Below are 18,394 nucleotides of genomic sequence, written 5' to 3'. Positions count from 1 at the left end.
CATCAGAATTCATTAGGATATTTTTAAGAGATATACCGAGAAATTTTAATATTAACAAATCACGAACAAACTATTAAAAGATCATGATTTCTCTCCAATTTTAAAAATTAAATTTTTTTTTTTAATATATTATTCAACTTTATTATTTATACTCAGTAATTTTTCAATTCATACCTTTACTTTCAAAATTCGTATCTTACATAATATTCAAATATATTCATCATTTTCATAAAGAGATATAATGAAAAGTATTAACAATTAAGCGGCTAAGAAACCTATTTTAATAATAAAAAGACGAGATCAATGAAAAATTTACAGAAAAGTAGAAGCAACTTAGTAAGTTAGAGACCGGATTCTCTATAAATATTGTTTAGAGAAAAAAAGAAGAGATGAACACTTTATTAATTATTTTGTAAAAAATTTATATTTTAATTTGTACATAGTCTACTTTTAGTTTATGAATTTATCTTTCAAGTTTATTGATATATTTATGCTGAAATTTGTCAAAAAAAAGCTGCTCTTGTATTACCATTATTAATTATTAATATGATATTTGTAGGTATTATTCTTTAATTATATTTGGAGTTTTACAATGCAATAAAAAAATGAAAAAGAAATATTAGATATGAATACCTACGGTAACTTTGGTAAGGAAGGTATAGTCCTCTTCTTCACTATTGCTGAGCGAGTGTTCGGTTGTGCTGAAAGTACTTCCAAAATCCAAAATCAAGTGTTTGGTAAGTCACGATCTTGGAAGAACCCTAGTCTCTACAAACAAACAGCATTCACTCATTTCTTCTGATGATGCTCCGAAGTATCGTGCAGTTTCAGTTTCGATGTACAATGCATTCAAATTCAAGTTCAATTAAGCTTTATTTCGAGGTCTAATTCTTCAATCATGTGGAATTCCTTCTGGAGATCAAGGGATCGTTTCTCCCTGGACCAACTCAGGTCACCACTCTATGTTGACTCATTTCATTTCGTTCAAATTTCCCCAAGTTATCACCATTGATTATTGATTACTGTTTTTTCTTTGTTTTCACTGTTAAGGTACTTAACCGATCAATTGACGAAGGTACAAATTATTAGTGAGGTTAATAAGGTAAGAATGTGATTAGCTCGTCTCTGCTGTCAACTTTCCTTGATATGTTCTTCATGGTTTTCCCAATTTTCTTAATTGTGCTATGTGTGGAAGGGTTTTGTAATTGAGGCACTGAGATCAATTGCGGAGTTGATAACATATGGTGACCAACATGACCCGAGTTATTTTGAGTGAGGTTCTTCGGTGCTCATGCTTTTTATTGGTATAATTTTTGTTTTGCCGGAAGTTTATTGTGTCCTAGCTTGTGACAGATTCTTCATGGAAAAGCAAGTCATGGGTGAATTTATACGTGTTCTGAAACTTACCGGGACTGTGAGCGTTCCACTTCAGTTGCTGCAAACAGTGAGCATTATGGTCCAGAACCTAAAAAGTGAACATGCTATATGTTAGTTGAAAACCAAATTGAATTTAGACTTTCGTTAGTTTCTCAATGAGGTGTACAAATGTTGCGGGTTAACTAATTTCTTTGGGTGTTTTTTGGCAGACTATATGTTCAGTAATGAATATATAAATTACCTGATAACTTATCCGTTTGACTTTCGAAATGAAGAGCTGCTGTCGTACTACATATCCTTTTTAAGGTTCGTTCTGACCTCTAAGTTATTTTATTTATTGAACTGGTGATTGGTGGTTGATGATTGCACTCATAGAATCTGTTTTGTGGTGGCAATATATATTTGCTTTTGTTCACTTCTCATCTCCTTTCTATAATATTTCTTATCAGTTTTCTGTTACATGCCTTTTGGTTATTGAAGGGCAATAAGTGGAAAATTGAACAAGAATACAGTTTCACTGCTTGTGAAGACTCATGGTGTAAGTTTGATGTTCTCTTTCTTATTCTAATGTTTTTGAATATAGTCCTTAAGGTATTTTTAAAAGGTTGTCTGTAAAACCATTGGTTAGTGGGCCTGATGTTCTTGACATTGGGATTGCAAATATAGTAGTGGGGTTTTCTAGGCGTTTGCTCTCAAATGTTGATTTTATAAGGTGGATAAATAATACTGCTTTTGTACTTTGAACAGAAATTCATTAAAATTTCTTGATTAGGAGAAAGATAAGAAGGAAGAGAGGCTTAAATACAGTAAAAATCCGTTGTATATTCCAAGTGGATGACTTGGACAGGGAAGCCTGTCGGAGAGTTGTTCATCTTTATTGATCAAATATTGTGAGATCATTAATGTTTTTCTCATATTCATACTTTGATCATTTGTGTGTAGTTATTCTTTTAACTTTTAAGTATAGTTTTTGTTGTTCTTTTGGCAGTGGAGGATGTTATTCTGCTTTTAGTTTTGGGCTATCCAAATGTGTTCACTGTATCTTCTATGTGTTTAGGACGAAGTAGTTTCATTTCCACTTTATGTAGAGGCCATACGCTTTGCTTTTCATGAGGAGAGCATGGTTCGCACTGCAGTACGTGCTATAACTCTTAATGTCTACCATGGTGAGATTTTATTATTTTACATAAGCCCTCTTCCGTAATTCTTTTTCTCCCTATCGTTATCTCCAGGAAAACATGAACTCAATTTTTATGCTGACAAAAGTTATAATTTTCTAATGAACAATTTTCAGTTGGAGATGACTCTGTCAATAGATATATAACCAGCACTCCTCACAAAGATTACTTCGCAAACCTGGTTTCATTCTTTAGGAAGCAGAGCTTGGATTTTAATAAACTGCTTTCTGATACACAGCTGTAAGCAATTTGTTTTCTCTTTTGTTTGAACTATACATTAATATGCCCTTGCACCCTGAAAAGGCAATTGTGGTTCCTGAATCTGAGACAGAAATCCGGGCCCAGATTCAATGTCGGCAATTATTGCTGCTACAGATGAAATTGAGGATAATCTGTACTACTTCAGTGATGTTGTCTCTGCTGGAATTCCTGATGTTGGGAGACTCATTACTGATAGCATTATGATGGTTTTGATATTCCCATTACTTCTTCCTTCCCTAAGGGTCATGCCCAATAATGTATGAAACTTCACTTTATGGCCTTGTCAGTTTTTTTTAATATACTTTTGTCCTTGTTTCAAGGGTCTTAAAAAGTTCCGGACAGATTTTGATTCTTATTGTGCAACATATCATTGTTTGATATACATTATTGTAGGACATGCAAGACGGTGCTGCCCCTTCTCTATACTTACTTTGTTGCATCCTGAGGATTGTAAAAATCAAAGATTTGGCAAACACCATTGCTGGTTCTCTTTTTTATCCCTCAGAGGCCTTTACAAAGAGTTCTCAGGGTAATTTCAATTGCTTCATATCTGATCATGATTTCACATCTGAATGCCAAGGGTTAGATAGTGATAATCTCACAAAGTGGGATACAAGACACACAATGTTTAATATTCCATATTCTTTTAGTTCTTCAGGTTTTCATTCAGATGGTGTTCTAGTGCAAAATGATTGTACCAGTTCAAATTTGTCTTTAAGGTAAAAGCCCCATTTTTTGTTACATAGCTTGTGTTTTTTCTTTCTACATGTAATAAGTTAGATATATTAGTTTCTTTTTGTATTTCTGTCAGTCATCAGAATTGGAAACATTAATCAATATGTCATGCCAGCTTAAACTAAAAGTTATTCAAGCGAAATATGTAATACTGTTTGCTATCCAAAAAAGAAAAGAAAATGACAGTCCTTGGTTCCCTGTGTACATCCTTTCGATGCTATCTCAGAATTGAAAATGTTTCAATAAAATATTTGGTAGTATTGGAGTAAAATTATGTTTTATCATTTTATTATTAAAAACCAAAAACCGAAGTATCAGAATGTTATGATGTTGCTCTGATAGCATTTTAGAATAAAGAGAAACTGTATTATTTTTGAGAATCAAAAGCCACAGTTCAAGAGAGTGAAGTCAGCTATGTATAGCTGATCTGGAGAGACTAGCAGAATGTAACTGTCTAAGAAGAATATCTGTAAGTTAGTTACAGAGTATAGCTGTCAATAACTTAACTGAAAAGGAAAGGTATATTTACAATAGTAGTAAAACTGTGCTCAAATAGGTAGTAACTTGGTGTTTGTGTAGGCTTGAATTGATATTTTTGATGTCTTATAATAGTGTTTTTGTGTTTGTTCTACTTTAACTTGAGAGTTAAACTTTGTTTACAGGAAGTCTTTTGCATGTTTTTCCTAATGACTTTTATGATTGATGTAGGGAGGTTCTGCTTGCTTATGTAACAAAAGGAAGTGATGTCCTAGTTTTGGGTTCTTTGAGTGTGCTTGCTATTCTGCTGCAAACTAAAGGTTGTCTCATTGAATTTTTGTGTGTCCTACTGTTGCACTGTTTTCTGTTTACGTAGTATTTATTGTTCTGTAGAACTTGATGAATCAATGCTAGATGGGCTTGGAATTCTTCCACAACGAAAACAACATAAAAAATTGTTATTGGTAAGCTGTATTCTTCCATTTTTGATCCTTTTCATTTTATGAATATTTGATGGTGTGCTTTTGTACATAGTTTTGGGGATGGGTTCTTGTGAAACCATTTGTTTCAATTACAACACCAACTTGATATTTATACAATGAATATAATAAATAGACCATTTTTTAATTGCAACAATATTTTCTTTATACATTGAACCTAGAAATTTATACTAAATGCACAAAAAACAGTATACGTTTCAAGCACTTTCCTTCAAGTTGGATCATACACAAGTCACATGCGCTAGGCTTTTTATAGAGATAACTTATTATAGGAGAAAAACCGTGAAGCTCATCAATTCATTTCTGGGGAATTGGCTTTGCATTTTTGGTGCAGCAAGCTTTAGTTGGAGAGAGTTCTGGCGAAGAACAACTTTTTTCATCCAAAAGTAATAGGGATGGCATTGGTACTGATATCAATGTCTATCATATAAAGATCAAGGTTTTCACTTCCATCTCTTCAACAGAAATTGTTGATTTATTTAATATTAACAACTAATATCTATTTAGATTTTGGAATCTATGTTGCTTGAAGGTTGACTTTCTTAAGTTTACCATGTTTTACAGGAGCAGTATGGAGTATCTTTTCTGCCTTCTGATGTGGGAATAAGTCCTCGTATACATAGATTTCAAGTAAATTTTTGTATATAGTGGAGTCTTGTTGATATGCTATTTTTTTGTTATAGTTTCACTATACCTCTTGAAAGTCCTTGATTGCATTGCAGTTAGCAGGCTTGTCTTTTCATTTAAAATAATGGAACCATAACTGTTAGGCTCAATGGTGGGAAAACAAGGTCAGTTGATTATTGTTGTAGTTTTTGTGTGTCTTCAGAAAAGCAAAAGTTCCACACTGCCTAGTCCTGATGGCAGTCCAAATAGGCAATTGGATAATAGGCCCATTATTTGGAGAGTGTATGTGAGGAGGAATAGGAGGGTGAGAGGATGATGAGATGGCACCGGTTTGTGTTGTGCACAAGATTTTCAGTTATATTGAAGAGGGTGAAGAGAGATAGGGTATCTTTTGGGTATTGGAAGTTTGCTATGGATAGAGAGCTAGAGCTAGGCTAAATGGAAAGAGGACAAAATCTGATTTCTGTAATTTTCCTTCCGTTTTTCCATTTAATAATATTCAGATCTATTCTTTTCTATGTGAATTATCCTTTCTACTATAACTATATTATGGGTTTCCAACAATTTGGTCCGACTTGTCGGATTCAAACGGGGTGTGAATGCCACCTAAATCGAAGCAAATGGAAGCAAAAGTGAACATGCTGGAGGCTGATGTGGCCAGCTTTAAGTTGATGGTTGAAGCGATTCTAGCTAAAAGTGCGTTGATCATGGAGAAGCTAGACACCTTGGAGATTGCGGGAAATGCTGTACCTGCTGCAGTGTTGGCTACTCGCATAATTTCTCTTAAAGGGGATTAGGTTAAACAGTTGTTGGTCCATTGGCAAGGGAGACCAGCTGAAAGGGCCACTTGGGAAGAAGAGTTTTTTATTAGAAACCAATTTCCAGATTTCAGTCTTGAGGACAAGACTGATTCTCGAGAGAGCAGCATTGATAGCAGCCCAAACAGGCTTGGATAATAGGCCCATTATTTGGAGAGTGTATGAGAGGAGGAATAGGAGGGTGAGAGAATGGTGAGCTGGCACGGGAGTGTGTTGTGCACGAGATTTTCAGTTATATTGGGGAGGGTGAAGAGAGAGAGGGTATCTTTTGGGTATTGGAAGTTTGTTATGGATAGAGAGCTATTGCTCTCTGTTGGAGCTAGGCTCTGCGGACAGAATCTAATTTCTGTAGTTTTCCTTCCGTTTTTCCATTCAATAATACTAAGATTTATTCCTTTCTGTGTGAGTTGTCATTTCTACTATAACTATATTTTGGGTTTCCAACAAGTTCAATCTCTTTCAAGGGTTTATATAGCAACACACTTCTTATACCTTTAAAGTGTGTTGGAGGGCTCGTGCACAAGATGTTGAGGTGTAAAATTGAGCCTGTCGATTTCCCTCCTTGTGTGTTATAAGGAGGTCCATGTTCTTGGGATACTTGCCTCCCAAAGTTTCCTCCTTGTCTCATAGGAGCAGAGATATACCTTCTCCAGAACGTATTTCTTAATTTTAGGCAAGTAGAGGAAAGTGTATTGAGTTATTCTTCACAAACAATTTGTTATTCGAAATTTAGTTAGCAATGCATTTTTCCACTATCTTCTTTGCCTAAACCCATAATTGTGTTATGAATATGTGTTCAATAGATCAAAACCAAAGCAGTTTATGAAACATTTTTATACTTTTTCGAAATTATTCTCTAAAAGTTTAATGTGAAAAACTTTTAGCCTATCATGTAAAACTGGAGTTACCAGACTCTTTACTCAGGATAAGTGGTTATTGTATATACGTTAGTGTGCAAATACATGCATACATTTATGTTTTTTGTGAAGTAATTTAGTTTGATAATTTTCATCGAACTTAATTTACCATGTAATAAGAATTATCCGTGGTAGAGTCTTAGCACAACGGAAATATTGTCTTATGACTTCAAGGTCCTGAATTCAAATCCTGGAAATAGTCTCTCCTTGGTGGAGGAAGGTTGTGTGTCTAAGGATCTAACCTTCCCGCACTACACTAAGTGGTAGCCTCATGTACTGGATTTCCCTTTTATATTAGTGTGAATTTCAGAAGACTTCATACCAAATGTATGTGTTTGGCGTTAAAACTATTTCTTGTGTGGGCCTTAAAGGATGAAATGTTATTGGCATCATTTCCATTTTCTTCTTAGTAATACTTAAAAATCCATGTTTTGGTGCTGCAAGCATTGTCCAATACTCTATTCGCTAAATGCTTATTTGCAGTTTGTTATGGTTGATTTATTAATTATGAATCCTCTGTTTTTTCAGGTGATTGATGCATTAGTGAACCTCAGTTGTCGCACTAATATATCTGCAGAGATACTATGGGACGGTGGTTGGCTTTTGCGTCAGTTGCTTCCTTACAGTGTCTCAGAATTCAACTGGCGTCACCTTGAATTACTGAAAGTAAGAACAGATGAGGCTTTCTAGCAACACCCTTGAGAACTGAATACATTCTCTTGTGATCATGTAGTGTTTACAAATGGAAGTGCACATGTTTGAAATGATTTTATTAATGGCAACCGAGAAGGTAGCTCTTCTCTAAAATACTATTGTCAGTCCTCAAAATTAGTGCTTATCCCCTCCCCCAAACTCTTCACCCTTCTTGTACCCTTCTCTCATTATGCCCTCTATAACCATGGCATGTCGCCAAATTTCAGTTACAGAAAATTCCAACACTATTCTCACCTCCTTCTAGAGTATATTTTCCATTTAGATGCCTCGGTAAAATCCAGGTCCAATAGTCATTCCTCATTTGAACCATTTACATCATTCAGTCAATGGTTTTTATCAGTATCAATTTAGTAGACATTTTAAGAAAGCTGAGTAATTGGAGATAAGATATCAGTACAAATATTTGCAGAAATAATAAATGTGTTGTTTGAAAGATTGTCTTTTTGGTAAATCATGCCTTGTTCATGAATAGTCACATTAGTAGGCTATGATTGATGAAATTAATGAATAGAATAGGTACCGAGAATGCAAAAGAGATGATCTAGTAGAAACAATCGTAATGGAATATGAAAATGGCTGTCTGTCCTACTAGTATCATCTGCACTATTTTCATCTCCTAATGCAATCATATCAATATTCTTTTCTATACAGATTTCATACAAGAGTTATGCTTCTGCTCTTGTAGAGGAGGTTAGAGGTATTTGGTCCGACTTACTTATTTCTGTTCTCTGTGATGAATGGAGAAAGTGCAAAAGAGGTGAATTTTTCTATCACGTTGTTCTGCTTTTGATTGTGTGATGGTTGTACTTATGTTCTTGAACAATTTTTTTCCTACCTGTAGCAATGGAGTCATCATCTCCTCGGAAAGAACCAAATTGCATACTTTTGCTACCATGGAAGATTTCTTCAGGAGGTAAGCTTGTATCTGTTTCTATTTTTTCTTACGGAGGGAAGAGTGAGAAGCCCTTTAAGTGATCCCTCTGATTCTTGTCACTGCAGGTCATATTCCAGAGGGATCATCTTTTGCTGCTGGTAAAAGAATGCATGAGTTGGTGAAGGTTTGTACCTCTTTTTCTATGCTCCCTCCCCCGACAGACTTTTTTATAAGTGCAGTGCGGCATAAAAATGTGAATTGGAGTTCTCAATTCTGTCTCTTCCTGGGTTGTGTTTTAATGTACCTTTATATATGAAGAGCTTTTTGTTGTCATTTTTCCATTTAGGTATTTGTACTACTGCACCAACTTCAAATATTCACTCTTGGCAGAACTTTAACAGAGCAACCACTGATTTACCCTCCTGGTGATCTCCCTGCAAATTGCCGTGCCCAAGGTTCTGGGCTTGATGTGTCAGGCCCAAAGGCAGGAACTGAAGTCAGCCTTGGTCAGTGATCTGAACTGCAGTTTCTTCTAATCTCTACAATGGTTTTACTTAATTTGAGATTTATTCTTTGCTTTAGGATGAACAGAAGAACAAAAACGAAGAAGAGAATAAGGAGGTAAAAGGGGAGGGTAGAAAGAAAAGAATGAGGAGAAAAACATCTCAGTTGTAATCTCAGCTGCAAAGAATTTTCTGAGAACCCAATCCAAATACATTGCCAAACTTAATAGTCTAATCAATCAAAATGTAACAAGTACCAACTTTATACCAATTAATGAAAAGACAAGTGACAACAAAGAGAGAAAGCTGGTGTAGGCAGTCATGAGGGACTTGGAGAGACTGGTGTGCAGTGTTTGGTGTTTCATGCTTAGTCTCTGATTTTCTCTTTTTCTTTTCTTTGTTTAGTTTTTGAGGATACCTTATCCTGTTGTTTTATATCTCCTTGTCTTTCTTAATAAATTCTATTGTATCAAGTTAAACTAACATTGTCTTACTGGCTTGTTTTGAAGTGTCTAAAATTGACATTGGCCATGATGTGTGAAAGAATTTTCTCTCTTCTGTACTTCTGAATATGGGCATATCTGTAGGCTGTAGTGGTACAGTGCATATAGGAACTGATTGTGTTACAAAGTATTAGGTTGAAGGGATGATTTTGAAACTAAAGTGGAAAAATATATTGCAAGCCTTCATGTCATGATCACATATTAAAAGGGTTACTTAAACCACATATTTATTGATTTCTGGCAATAAACCTGACAGCAGGCAGCTACTATGTAAATTCCACCTATTTGAAGATTGAAGAAAATGCTGGTCTCTTCTAAATAATAATTATCACTAATTACAATTTTCTTTAGTGTTTTTTTTTTCTTTTCTTGGTGGGTCTTTTTGATTGTATATGTATTTGGTGGTTTTCTTCTGTTAGTTTCTGTTACATGTTATTCCTTTGTGATCTATGGAGCTACATCAGGCTATTATCTTTAGTCTGCAATAAATTAATTTGTTAAAATTCTCTTATTCATTTACCATTTGCAGGCCATGCCGTGCCTTGTAGGATAGCTTTCGAGAGGGGAAAAGAGCTTCATGTTTACTTTCTAGCAATATCTTTAGGAATTTCTGGATGGCTTGTCGTTGCAGAAGAATTGCCACTGAAGAAGTCTCATGGAGTGGTTCGGGCCGTTGCCCCTTTGGCTGGGTGCAATGTATGTATACTTTTCTTCATTTGAATCTTAGTCTTGAGTTAATTTCATTTGGTTTAAAACATTTCTTTTAAGTCTGACAATTATGAAGCAAAGTCATTTAAAAAAAATAGAATAAAAAAAATTCTTGGATAATTATTTTCAGCTTGGGATAAATGATTCTCAATTGATTGATGAATTACTGTTTTTAACTTCATTACCTATATTATAGACTGGTGTTTTAAACTTGAAATATTGTGTCAAAATTCTTTTTGTTTTCTTCGTTTTCTCAATTTATTCTGGTGGTGATGATACAAAGCCAAACCATGGATGTATTCTGAAAATTTATTATTATTTTTACCCTGATAATAACCTTCTTATCAAAGTTGTCCACTTTTTGTATAGCCCAGGATTGAGGACAATCATGCGATGTGGTTACACTTGCGGATTCGGGCTTCTTCTTTACCCTTTATAGATCCTGTCCACTTCAAAGACTTTCGGAAAAAGAAAACAAGAGCTTCGGTAGATGGCAGATGGACATTGGCGTTCAAAGATGAGGAGACTTGCAAATCTGCTTTTCTCATGACCGTTGAGGAAATCAATTTTCTGAGTAATGAGGTTCATAGAAGACTAAAGCCTTTGCTCGACCTTGAAACTTCAATAGATTTACCAGGTTCGACTTTTTGTTCTCCCAAAGATTCTTATAGAACACATCCAAATTAATTTTGCCGACCTTTTTGTATATGCGTCCAAAGAAATGTATCTTTTAGATTAGTTTTTGCTTGTGTCATTCTTTTGTATACTGTGACAAATGTAAATCCGAGGGAACCTCGTATAGAAAGTTATTCCTACTTGGTAATTTCTTGTTTGGAGATGGAATTTTTTTTTTCTTCGCCAATTATTCCATCTTGCGATGCGCAGTGGGTTAAAACTGATTATTGGAAGATTTCTTTGCTGTTATTCTTTCTTTTGGTCGTGTTTGTTTTTGGCTATTCTAAAGCATTTTAAAAAGTTTTGTCCCATATTGCTTGGGTTAATCCACTAATATATATACTAACGTGTTTGAAAAGAGTTTAAACAAGCAACAATTTGTTGTAGGCTCATGCATGAGATAAGGTTATACTTCTTTTTTTGTAACCTCCCTGATTCCTTTTATAAGTCTTAATTTATTTATTACAAAAATAAATTACTAAATAACTTTATTATATGTAATTTAATTATTTGCTCAAGTAGTTTTATTATTTTAATTACTTTTATCTTTGCTATCTTATAGTATATTTACTGTTTTAGTTTTAATTGGTTATGCATTTGAATAGTCAAAAGCCAAAAGCTTCAAAAAATTAATGCCTTTTACTTATTATTTCTTAAATTTTATAAATTACTCTATTATAAGTATTCTTGAAAAAAAATTAATTGTATCATAACCGATATTTTATCATTTAGAATAGAAGTTGTGCAGAGAATATAAGAGAAATTGTAGGTTACACTTTTTCACTACAAGTTATAAGATTAGTTATAAGATTGGGTTGAAAAGAAGAATAAGAAAAAAAAGATAACCTCCCGCTGCCTAAAATAATAAACATTTAATATATCAACTCAAGCAATTTTTTCTCAAATTTATCCAATTTTTATGTCACATTATCCATAATAACAACCATTCCATAAATTTCCTTAATCTATTGGGAACCATATCTTCGAACCCTGTCATCAATCCATTCTCTCATGTCTCCCAACACAAGGTTGGCAGACTCATCAGGCTCGCCCTGGATCAAGGAATGATACATCCCATCATAGAGCTTCAATGTCTTATCCTCACTCGAAGCCTTCTCGTAAAGCAGCTTGGACGACGAAGGGCACGTAACGCCGTCAGCAGTTCCGTGAGCGGTGAAAAACGGTGCCGTCACTTTGGAGAAATTATCCTGTACATACTGCGTCACTCTCAGAAGCTCTCGCATGGTTCCCACCCTAGGTGGGCCCGTGTACCTCCTCGGGTTCGACGCTATAACCTTCAATTTCTCAGGATCCCTAATCGCCTTTCCCACCATCTTGTTATCAGGCATCGCTGCCCACGTGTCAGCCAAACCGAACAACAGACCGTACATGAACAAATGCACCTTGCTCGGTTTCATATCCTCAGGAATAACAAATAGCGGCGCCGAGAAAATCAGGCCCGTCCACGTCCCCGGATCTGATTGGAAGTACATCAGGAGAGTCGCCAAACCCCCCATTGACTCGCCAAAGAGGAATGCGGGGAGGGTTTTGTAAGGCTCGCTGCGGCGTACGTCGAGGAAGAAGGAGAGGGACGTGGCAGCGACGGTCTCCATGTCGCCGAGGTAGCAGCGGAGGCCTTCGGAGCGGCCGTGGCCGAGGAGGTCGGCGGCGAAGACGGCGTAGCCCCAGTTAGCGAAGCTGATACATATTTTCTGGAAGAGCCAGCCGGTGTCGGAGCCGTAACCGTGGGTCATAAAGACGGTGGCTTTGATGGGTTGGTGGAGAGGGAGGAAGGATTGCGTAAAGATTTTGGCATTGGGGGTTTGGAAATGGGACTTGGTGTTGCGGACGCCTTGGGAGGTGTAGTATTCCTCTTCGGGCATGTGGCCCCAGAAGTTTGGGGGAACCTCCGATGATGGTTCCGGTGCCATTTTTGTGTTTAGCTGTGTGGAATGTGAGTTGAAAGAAATAGAAAGAGGGAGAGAAGTGTGGTAGGTTAGTTGGGTTGGTGAGTGGGACCCAGGGAGTGGGTGAACCAACCAACCCCACCACTACAAGAAACTTATAAGTTCCAATGGACACTTGGTTGGTCACCATGTCAATGTCCCATGCCTTTCCTTTCATGGTCACTATTACTTTTGGCCAATCAATTCACCAATTTTAAACTAAAAAATAATAGTCATGTTTGTTAATATTTTGAAAAAATATCAAAAGAGAAAACACCGAAAATAAATAATAGATATGAAAATAGAAGAGAAAAACATTATTAATTTCCATTTGAAATAATGAGAAAAAAATACTGCAAAAATTCATATATAATACTTATATACATAATCAATTATAAACATGGCCAATTATCTTTCTAAATATCATATTATATTTATTATATATTATACTGTTTCGATTATTAAATTACATTTTTTTAATGAAATTACTGTTATTAATAACTTTATTTATAAATAAATAATTAAAATTATAAATAAATAAAATTAATTAATTTAAATTTCAGTATAAAAACTTATTTTAATGTATTTTTATTATTAAAAAATATAATAATTTTAAAATTTATTTTCATATTAAAATTTTTAACTTTTTTATAAATATATTAATATAGAACTAAATTTATTTTATTATATTAATCAAATCATCTGTAAGTTTTTTTTTTTTTTTTCTGAAGACGTTGGATTGCTGGTTTGGTGAATTTGAATAAGGATAAGGTAGGAGCATGGAATAGATGGGAAAGTGAAATAATCTACATTTGTGACTCTTAATTATGTGTAGAGTAGTCCAAACCGGAGGACATTATGAGAAGAACCTAAAACGCTTTAGTTTTGGCTATTTGAGTAATAATGACACAAACACTCCATGTGCTAGTTAGATTAGATTAGAGAGATTTCAACTTTTTCACTCACATCAACTAAAGCTCATTTTTTTTTTTAAATGAATTTGAGAAGAAATAAAGTAAAATTGAGATCGTTTTCAATAAAAAAAATAGTGAAAAATAAAATATCTGAGATAAAAGTAAAGTTTATGATAGTTAAGTTAATAATGTGATAGGTTTGATAAATTTAAAAATAATTTAATTGATAAAAATGAAAGATTTATATTTTATGTAAGGGTCTGTAAAATTAATAAAAGGGTCTTTGGACCTTATGTGGGGCAGTCAGACCCATCAGATCAAAGGCACATGACCTTAGCAGAAGTCTTTCTCCTAAGTCAGCTTTCCACTCTGCCAACTTTTTCCTTCTCTCTAAAAACTCATCTTCTAAATATTGCTCTGCCTTCTCTCTAAAATACCACCCTGTTGAACAATTCAATTTTTGAATAGGTGGTGCTCAAACGTTCACCGCGTCAAGAGCTCCGTAACGGACCGAACGGGTTCTTGTTCCAACCGATAAGTCACTTTCTCCTTTTCTCCACCATTTCTAGCACCTAGGGCATTGCTATTTTACTGAATGCATGCCACTAGAAGTTTCAAATTTGTGGTAATTTCTAGCCTAAAAAGCTAATTCTATCACCATTGGGTGATTTATAGGGTGTCTTTGAATTTTGCTGTGAGGAGCACTATTTAGATCATCACTGTCAATTAAACTGTGAAGTTTTCCAGGTAAGGGGAGCTAATTATTTTTGTATGAATTTATTTTATACAAATATATGCAGGTTGAATGTTGAACTGGTGTGTTCTTGTGAAGCTATTCTACTATGTTAATTTTTATTGGATAATTATAACTGAGACTGTGGAATTGTGCTTAAATAATTTATGTTTTGGTGTTGAACTGTTACATGTGGCAATTATGTTTGTAAGTGTCTATGTTGAAATTAATTTGTTTTGGTTGAAATGGTTCTAGTTGGAGGATTTGGGAGTAAGGGCTATGTGATAACATGTATATGGGCAGATACTGTTTAAGGTTACTATGAGGGGAAGGGTGATATATATAATTGGGTATTTGATGTCTAGAACACTATAGGACAATTTTAATAACTTACATAATTAAATCATAACTTGTTAAAAACCTTTCTTTGTTGGTAGGATAAAGGGGACTTAAAAACCTGAGTTGGCACATCCCTGATCATAGAGCAGCCCTGTCCTGGCCAGTACGTTGTGACTAGTCACATGTGCTAGCGCCGAAGGTGAGTCTGATGCGTTCAGACATTGAACCCTCTCCGGTGACCAATGTAGGAAAGTAAAATCTCTACTATGATGAAAATTAGACAAGTAGTTTACCAAATAAGAACCATGATATATATATATATATATATATATATATATATATATATATATATATATATATATATATATATATATATATATATATATATATAGGAACGTAATGTGGTGCATGGAGGGGATCTCACTCATTTTTCTTCTTCTGTTTGGATTGATTGATGTTGTTTGACTGTCAGGATGTATGTATGGTGTTGTTGAGTGGTTGTAAAACATATGAATGTGAACTACAATGATGTAATTGAGTATGCAGTGGACATCTCAGGGTGAGATGATTGAAAGTGATGTGTGGAGTGTTGTGGTTGTTCTGTATAACTGTATGGAGCTTTGAACTGGTATGTCTATCCCTACACTCGAAGCACTGTTCATGCTCAAATAGAGGAGAGCAGTGTAAGTGGTGAGAGTTGAGGGAGGTTCTCGTCTATAGTCTTAGAGTTTAGACATAGACAGATGCGGGATTTACCTTGCATAGTGTTGGGGAGTGCTAGCTGAACTATGCAAGTGCAAAGACGACCAATAGTTTGACAGTTATACCAATCCGGATGAGTCGTGTGAGTGGTTGAGTCATGGTTTAAAGTGGTATGCCTTGATTGTTCTTTATATGTAGCTAAGCACGATCATATTTATTGATTGAACTATATGATTACTGCTTGTTTATCTAGCTCACCTTTGCTTCTTTGTTGTGTGCTACTTCTTGTGTATGTTTTCCTTTGTGATGATCATCCACTTGGATGAGAGCAGATGTTGTTGAGGAGGTTCCCTTGGAGCAAGAGTTGGAGGATGCCGATGATGCATTATAGTATTTTAGGATTTCTAAATTTAAGTTGGTGTTATTTTGAAGTACTCTAAAAGTTTTAAGTTCTGTCATTTTGTGGATGACTGTAATATCAGCTACTGAACTACTATTATACTCTGACTGTTCACTTTATTGGAATGTGGACGCCTAAGTTATATGATTGTGATTATTATATATTTGGGATGCCACATTTTACCTTGATCATAAATTATTATTATTATTATTATTATTATTATTATTATTATTATTATTATTATTATTATTAAACTTTATGATTAACTTTATATTTAACTTTCTTTGTTTTAGTTTCTCTCACAATTATTGTCATCCAACCACCTATAACACTTCAAGTTTCTTTCCAACCTATGAAATCATAAAAAACATAAGGTTATTTTCATTATCATACAGTACTCAGACGGTTTTTTCTTGCAAAACTTTGTATTTGAATAAGGACATGGAAAACTCAATTACCGTTTTTTCACGTCTTCAAATGTTTGTAAATATACAAAAACAATTAAGTCACTCACTTACAAATTCATTTGAGTAAATAATATTTAAGTGGACACAAACACAAACTAACAGTGTGCTTATTTCAAACCACATATTTATGAATACAGATGAAAACTATAAAATGAGGAAAAAACACTAAATACAATAAATAAAAAAATAATTAAAATAAAGTGCAAGACAAATATTTTAAGGTTAACTTTCTTCGCAAATTAGAATTTGTTTTTGAGGAAACACGTTGAAATGTAATAAAACATTGATAATAATAATAATAAAATAAATAATAATATAATTATTCCAGGTAGAATGGTAATTTACTAATTTTATTAATTAAAATATTTTTAATCTATCAAACTCATCTTATTATTTAGTAACATTCATAAAATTTCAAGTAAAGTTCTTTAAATTTTTTTCACATCTTTTTTATTTAAACAATATCACTTTAACATCTCTTTCCTCTTAAATTCATTCTCTAAATCCATCTTAAAAAACAAAATTACCATACATATAATATTTTAAAAAATAAACTTCCAAGTAACATTTTAATTTTTTTAAGAAACCGTTAATGTAATATATGTATTTTAGTTTCCAGAAATTAACTTTAGGAATAAGTTTTTCGAATTAGTTAAATGTTACATAGAAACTAGTTTTCGACACATCTAGTAATTAATATAGAAACATGGCTTTATTTTAGAAGATGTATTTAAAAAATCATTTAGTATATTTTTTTTTATATAAACTCGTTTGATTACATATTACAACTAATTGATAAATTAGTTATTACAGTTACGATAAAGTATTTTATTATTATCGCTAACATTTTTTTGAATTTCGCATTGCTATTTTAAATGTTTATAAAAAAAATTAACTAAAGATGATTGATTTTATATAATCTGTATTGCCTACTCGTACGATAAACAATTCCAATTTCTTTATTCTTAAATATATATGTAAGGAGAAATTGTAAAACTAACTTACCTGCAAATATTGCTTTTAAATTTGAAACGTATTTTAAGAGTGGTTTTGAAAAACATCCTAATCAAGTTTTACTGTGAAATAATATTTGAATAAGTGAGGTAGGAATGATAAATAAATTTATATAAGTAGCTATTGTTTGAACGTGTTCTGACATCAAATTGATTCCGTATACGAATATAAATACCATTTAACCTTTTAGAGAGATGAAAGATCATGATAAATATGTATACATATTTTTTCTTATTTTAGTTCTTATTTTTATATTATTGTTTTATTTTTTTAATTTTTTAATTTTTAAACTTATGTAATTATATTTCTTAATAAATAGTCGATTTTATATAATAAATATTAATATATTTCACTTTTAATATAACACAAAATTATCATCTTAACATAAAAAATTAATTTCATTGGTTTTGTTTAAATTTTATTAATATTTAAGAATTGTAATTGATAGAGATTTTAAATTTAGAATGAAACAAGACAAAAAGTTATTTGAAGATTAATTTCATGTTAACGCGAATTTTTACTCTGATAGAAACACACTTAACCATTATTAAATATCTAATAATTATCTTAACAATTACTGAAATTCTAACAAAATCAATGAGATTAAAGTTTTTGTATTTAGATTTAAATTTTTTTACTGTGTTAAAAATAAAATATAAAATATATCTCACTATTTATTCTAATTTTTATTGTTGTTTGATATTAAAAGAAAAAATATATATTATTTTGATATTAAATTTTTGATAAAATATATTGTTTCTTTTATTTTTTTTAATTATTTATTAAATATTTAAACAAAGTATTACTATATCTATTTCTTAATCGAAAAATAAATGAAACCAAACATTTATTCTTATCAATATCAACCCTTAACATCTGATATATATATATATATAGATATATATATATATATGGGGTTTGCTAACGCGCGTACGCCTGTTTTTCAGTTGGTACATTTTAGCAATGTGTACCGGGTTTTAGTAGACAAAAATATCCTTATATATCATGGATT

The 18,394-nt window shown here is 33.1% G+C and overlaps 2 protein-coding genes across 12 annotated transcripts; one reads left to right on the top strand and one right to left on the bottom strand.

Annotated features, from left to right (window-relative positions):
* Positions 1-635: 635 nt before the first annotated feature.
* LOC124839560 (protein TRANSPARENT TESTA 9-like) lies at positions 636-11,054 on the top strand. Of its 11 annotated transcripts, none has more exons than XM_088105314.1 (22): positions 636-737; positions 826-951; positions 1,051-1,102; positions 1,196-1,272; positions 1,354-1,487; positions 1,587-1,683; positions 1,858-1,915; positions 2,435-2,543; positions 2,672-2,795; positions 2,887-3,073; positions 3,210-3,535; positions 4,260-4,348; positions 4,422-4,492; positions 4,863-4,967; positions 5,093-5,158; positions 7,419-7,556; positions 8,256-8,361; positions 8,446-8,517; positions 8,604-8,662; positions 8,825-8,984; positions 10,014-10,180; positions 10,562-11,054. In XM_088105314.1, exons 2-22 carry the CDS (start codon positions 899-901, stop codon positions 10,877-10,879), a joined length of 2,568 nt encoding a protein of 855 aa, XP_087961440.1. In that variant the 5' UTR covers positions 636-737; positions 826-898; the 3' UTR covers positions 10,880-11,054. The 11 variants fall into 11 exon arrangements, 9 of the variants coding, with proteins under 9 accessions (XP_087961440.1, XP_087961443.1, XP_047171379.1 ...); XM_047315419.2 differs by having other exon boundaries at positions 666-951; positions 3,210-3,345; positions 3,475-3,535; positions 4,443-4,492; XM_047315417.2 differs by having other exon boundaries at positions 667-951; positions 3,210-3,345; positions 3,475-3,535.
* A 666-nt stretch (positions 11,055-11,720) lies between these two features.
* LYSOPL2 (lysophospholipase 2) lies at positions 11,721-12,900 on the bottom strand. Its single transcript, XM_047315438.2, has one exon. It carries the CDS (start codon positions 12,796-12,798, stop codon positions 11,833-11,835), a length of 966 nt encoding a protein of 321 aa, XP_047171394.1. The 5' UTR covers positions 12,799-12,900; the 3' UTR covers positions 11,721-11,832.
* Between the last annotated feature and the right edge of the window lie 5,494 nt (positions 12,901-18,394).

Source organism: Vigna umbellata, chromosome 1, assembly GCF_029865625.1.
Source record: "Vigna umbellata cultivar VRB3 chromosome 1, Vumbellata_1.0, whole genome shotgun sequence".
Taxonomy (NCBI): Eukaryota; Viridiplantae; Streptophyta; class Magnoliopsida; order Fabales; family Fabaceae; genus Vigna; species Vigna umbellata.
The sequence above is the reverse complement of the archived record's forward strand: the minus strand, read 5'-3'. Positions and strand labels throughout refer to the sequence as shown.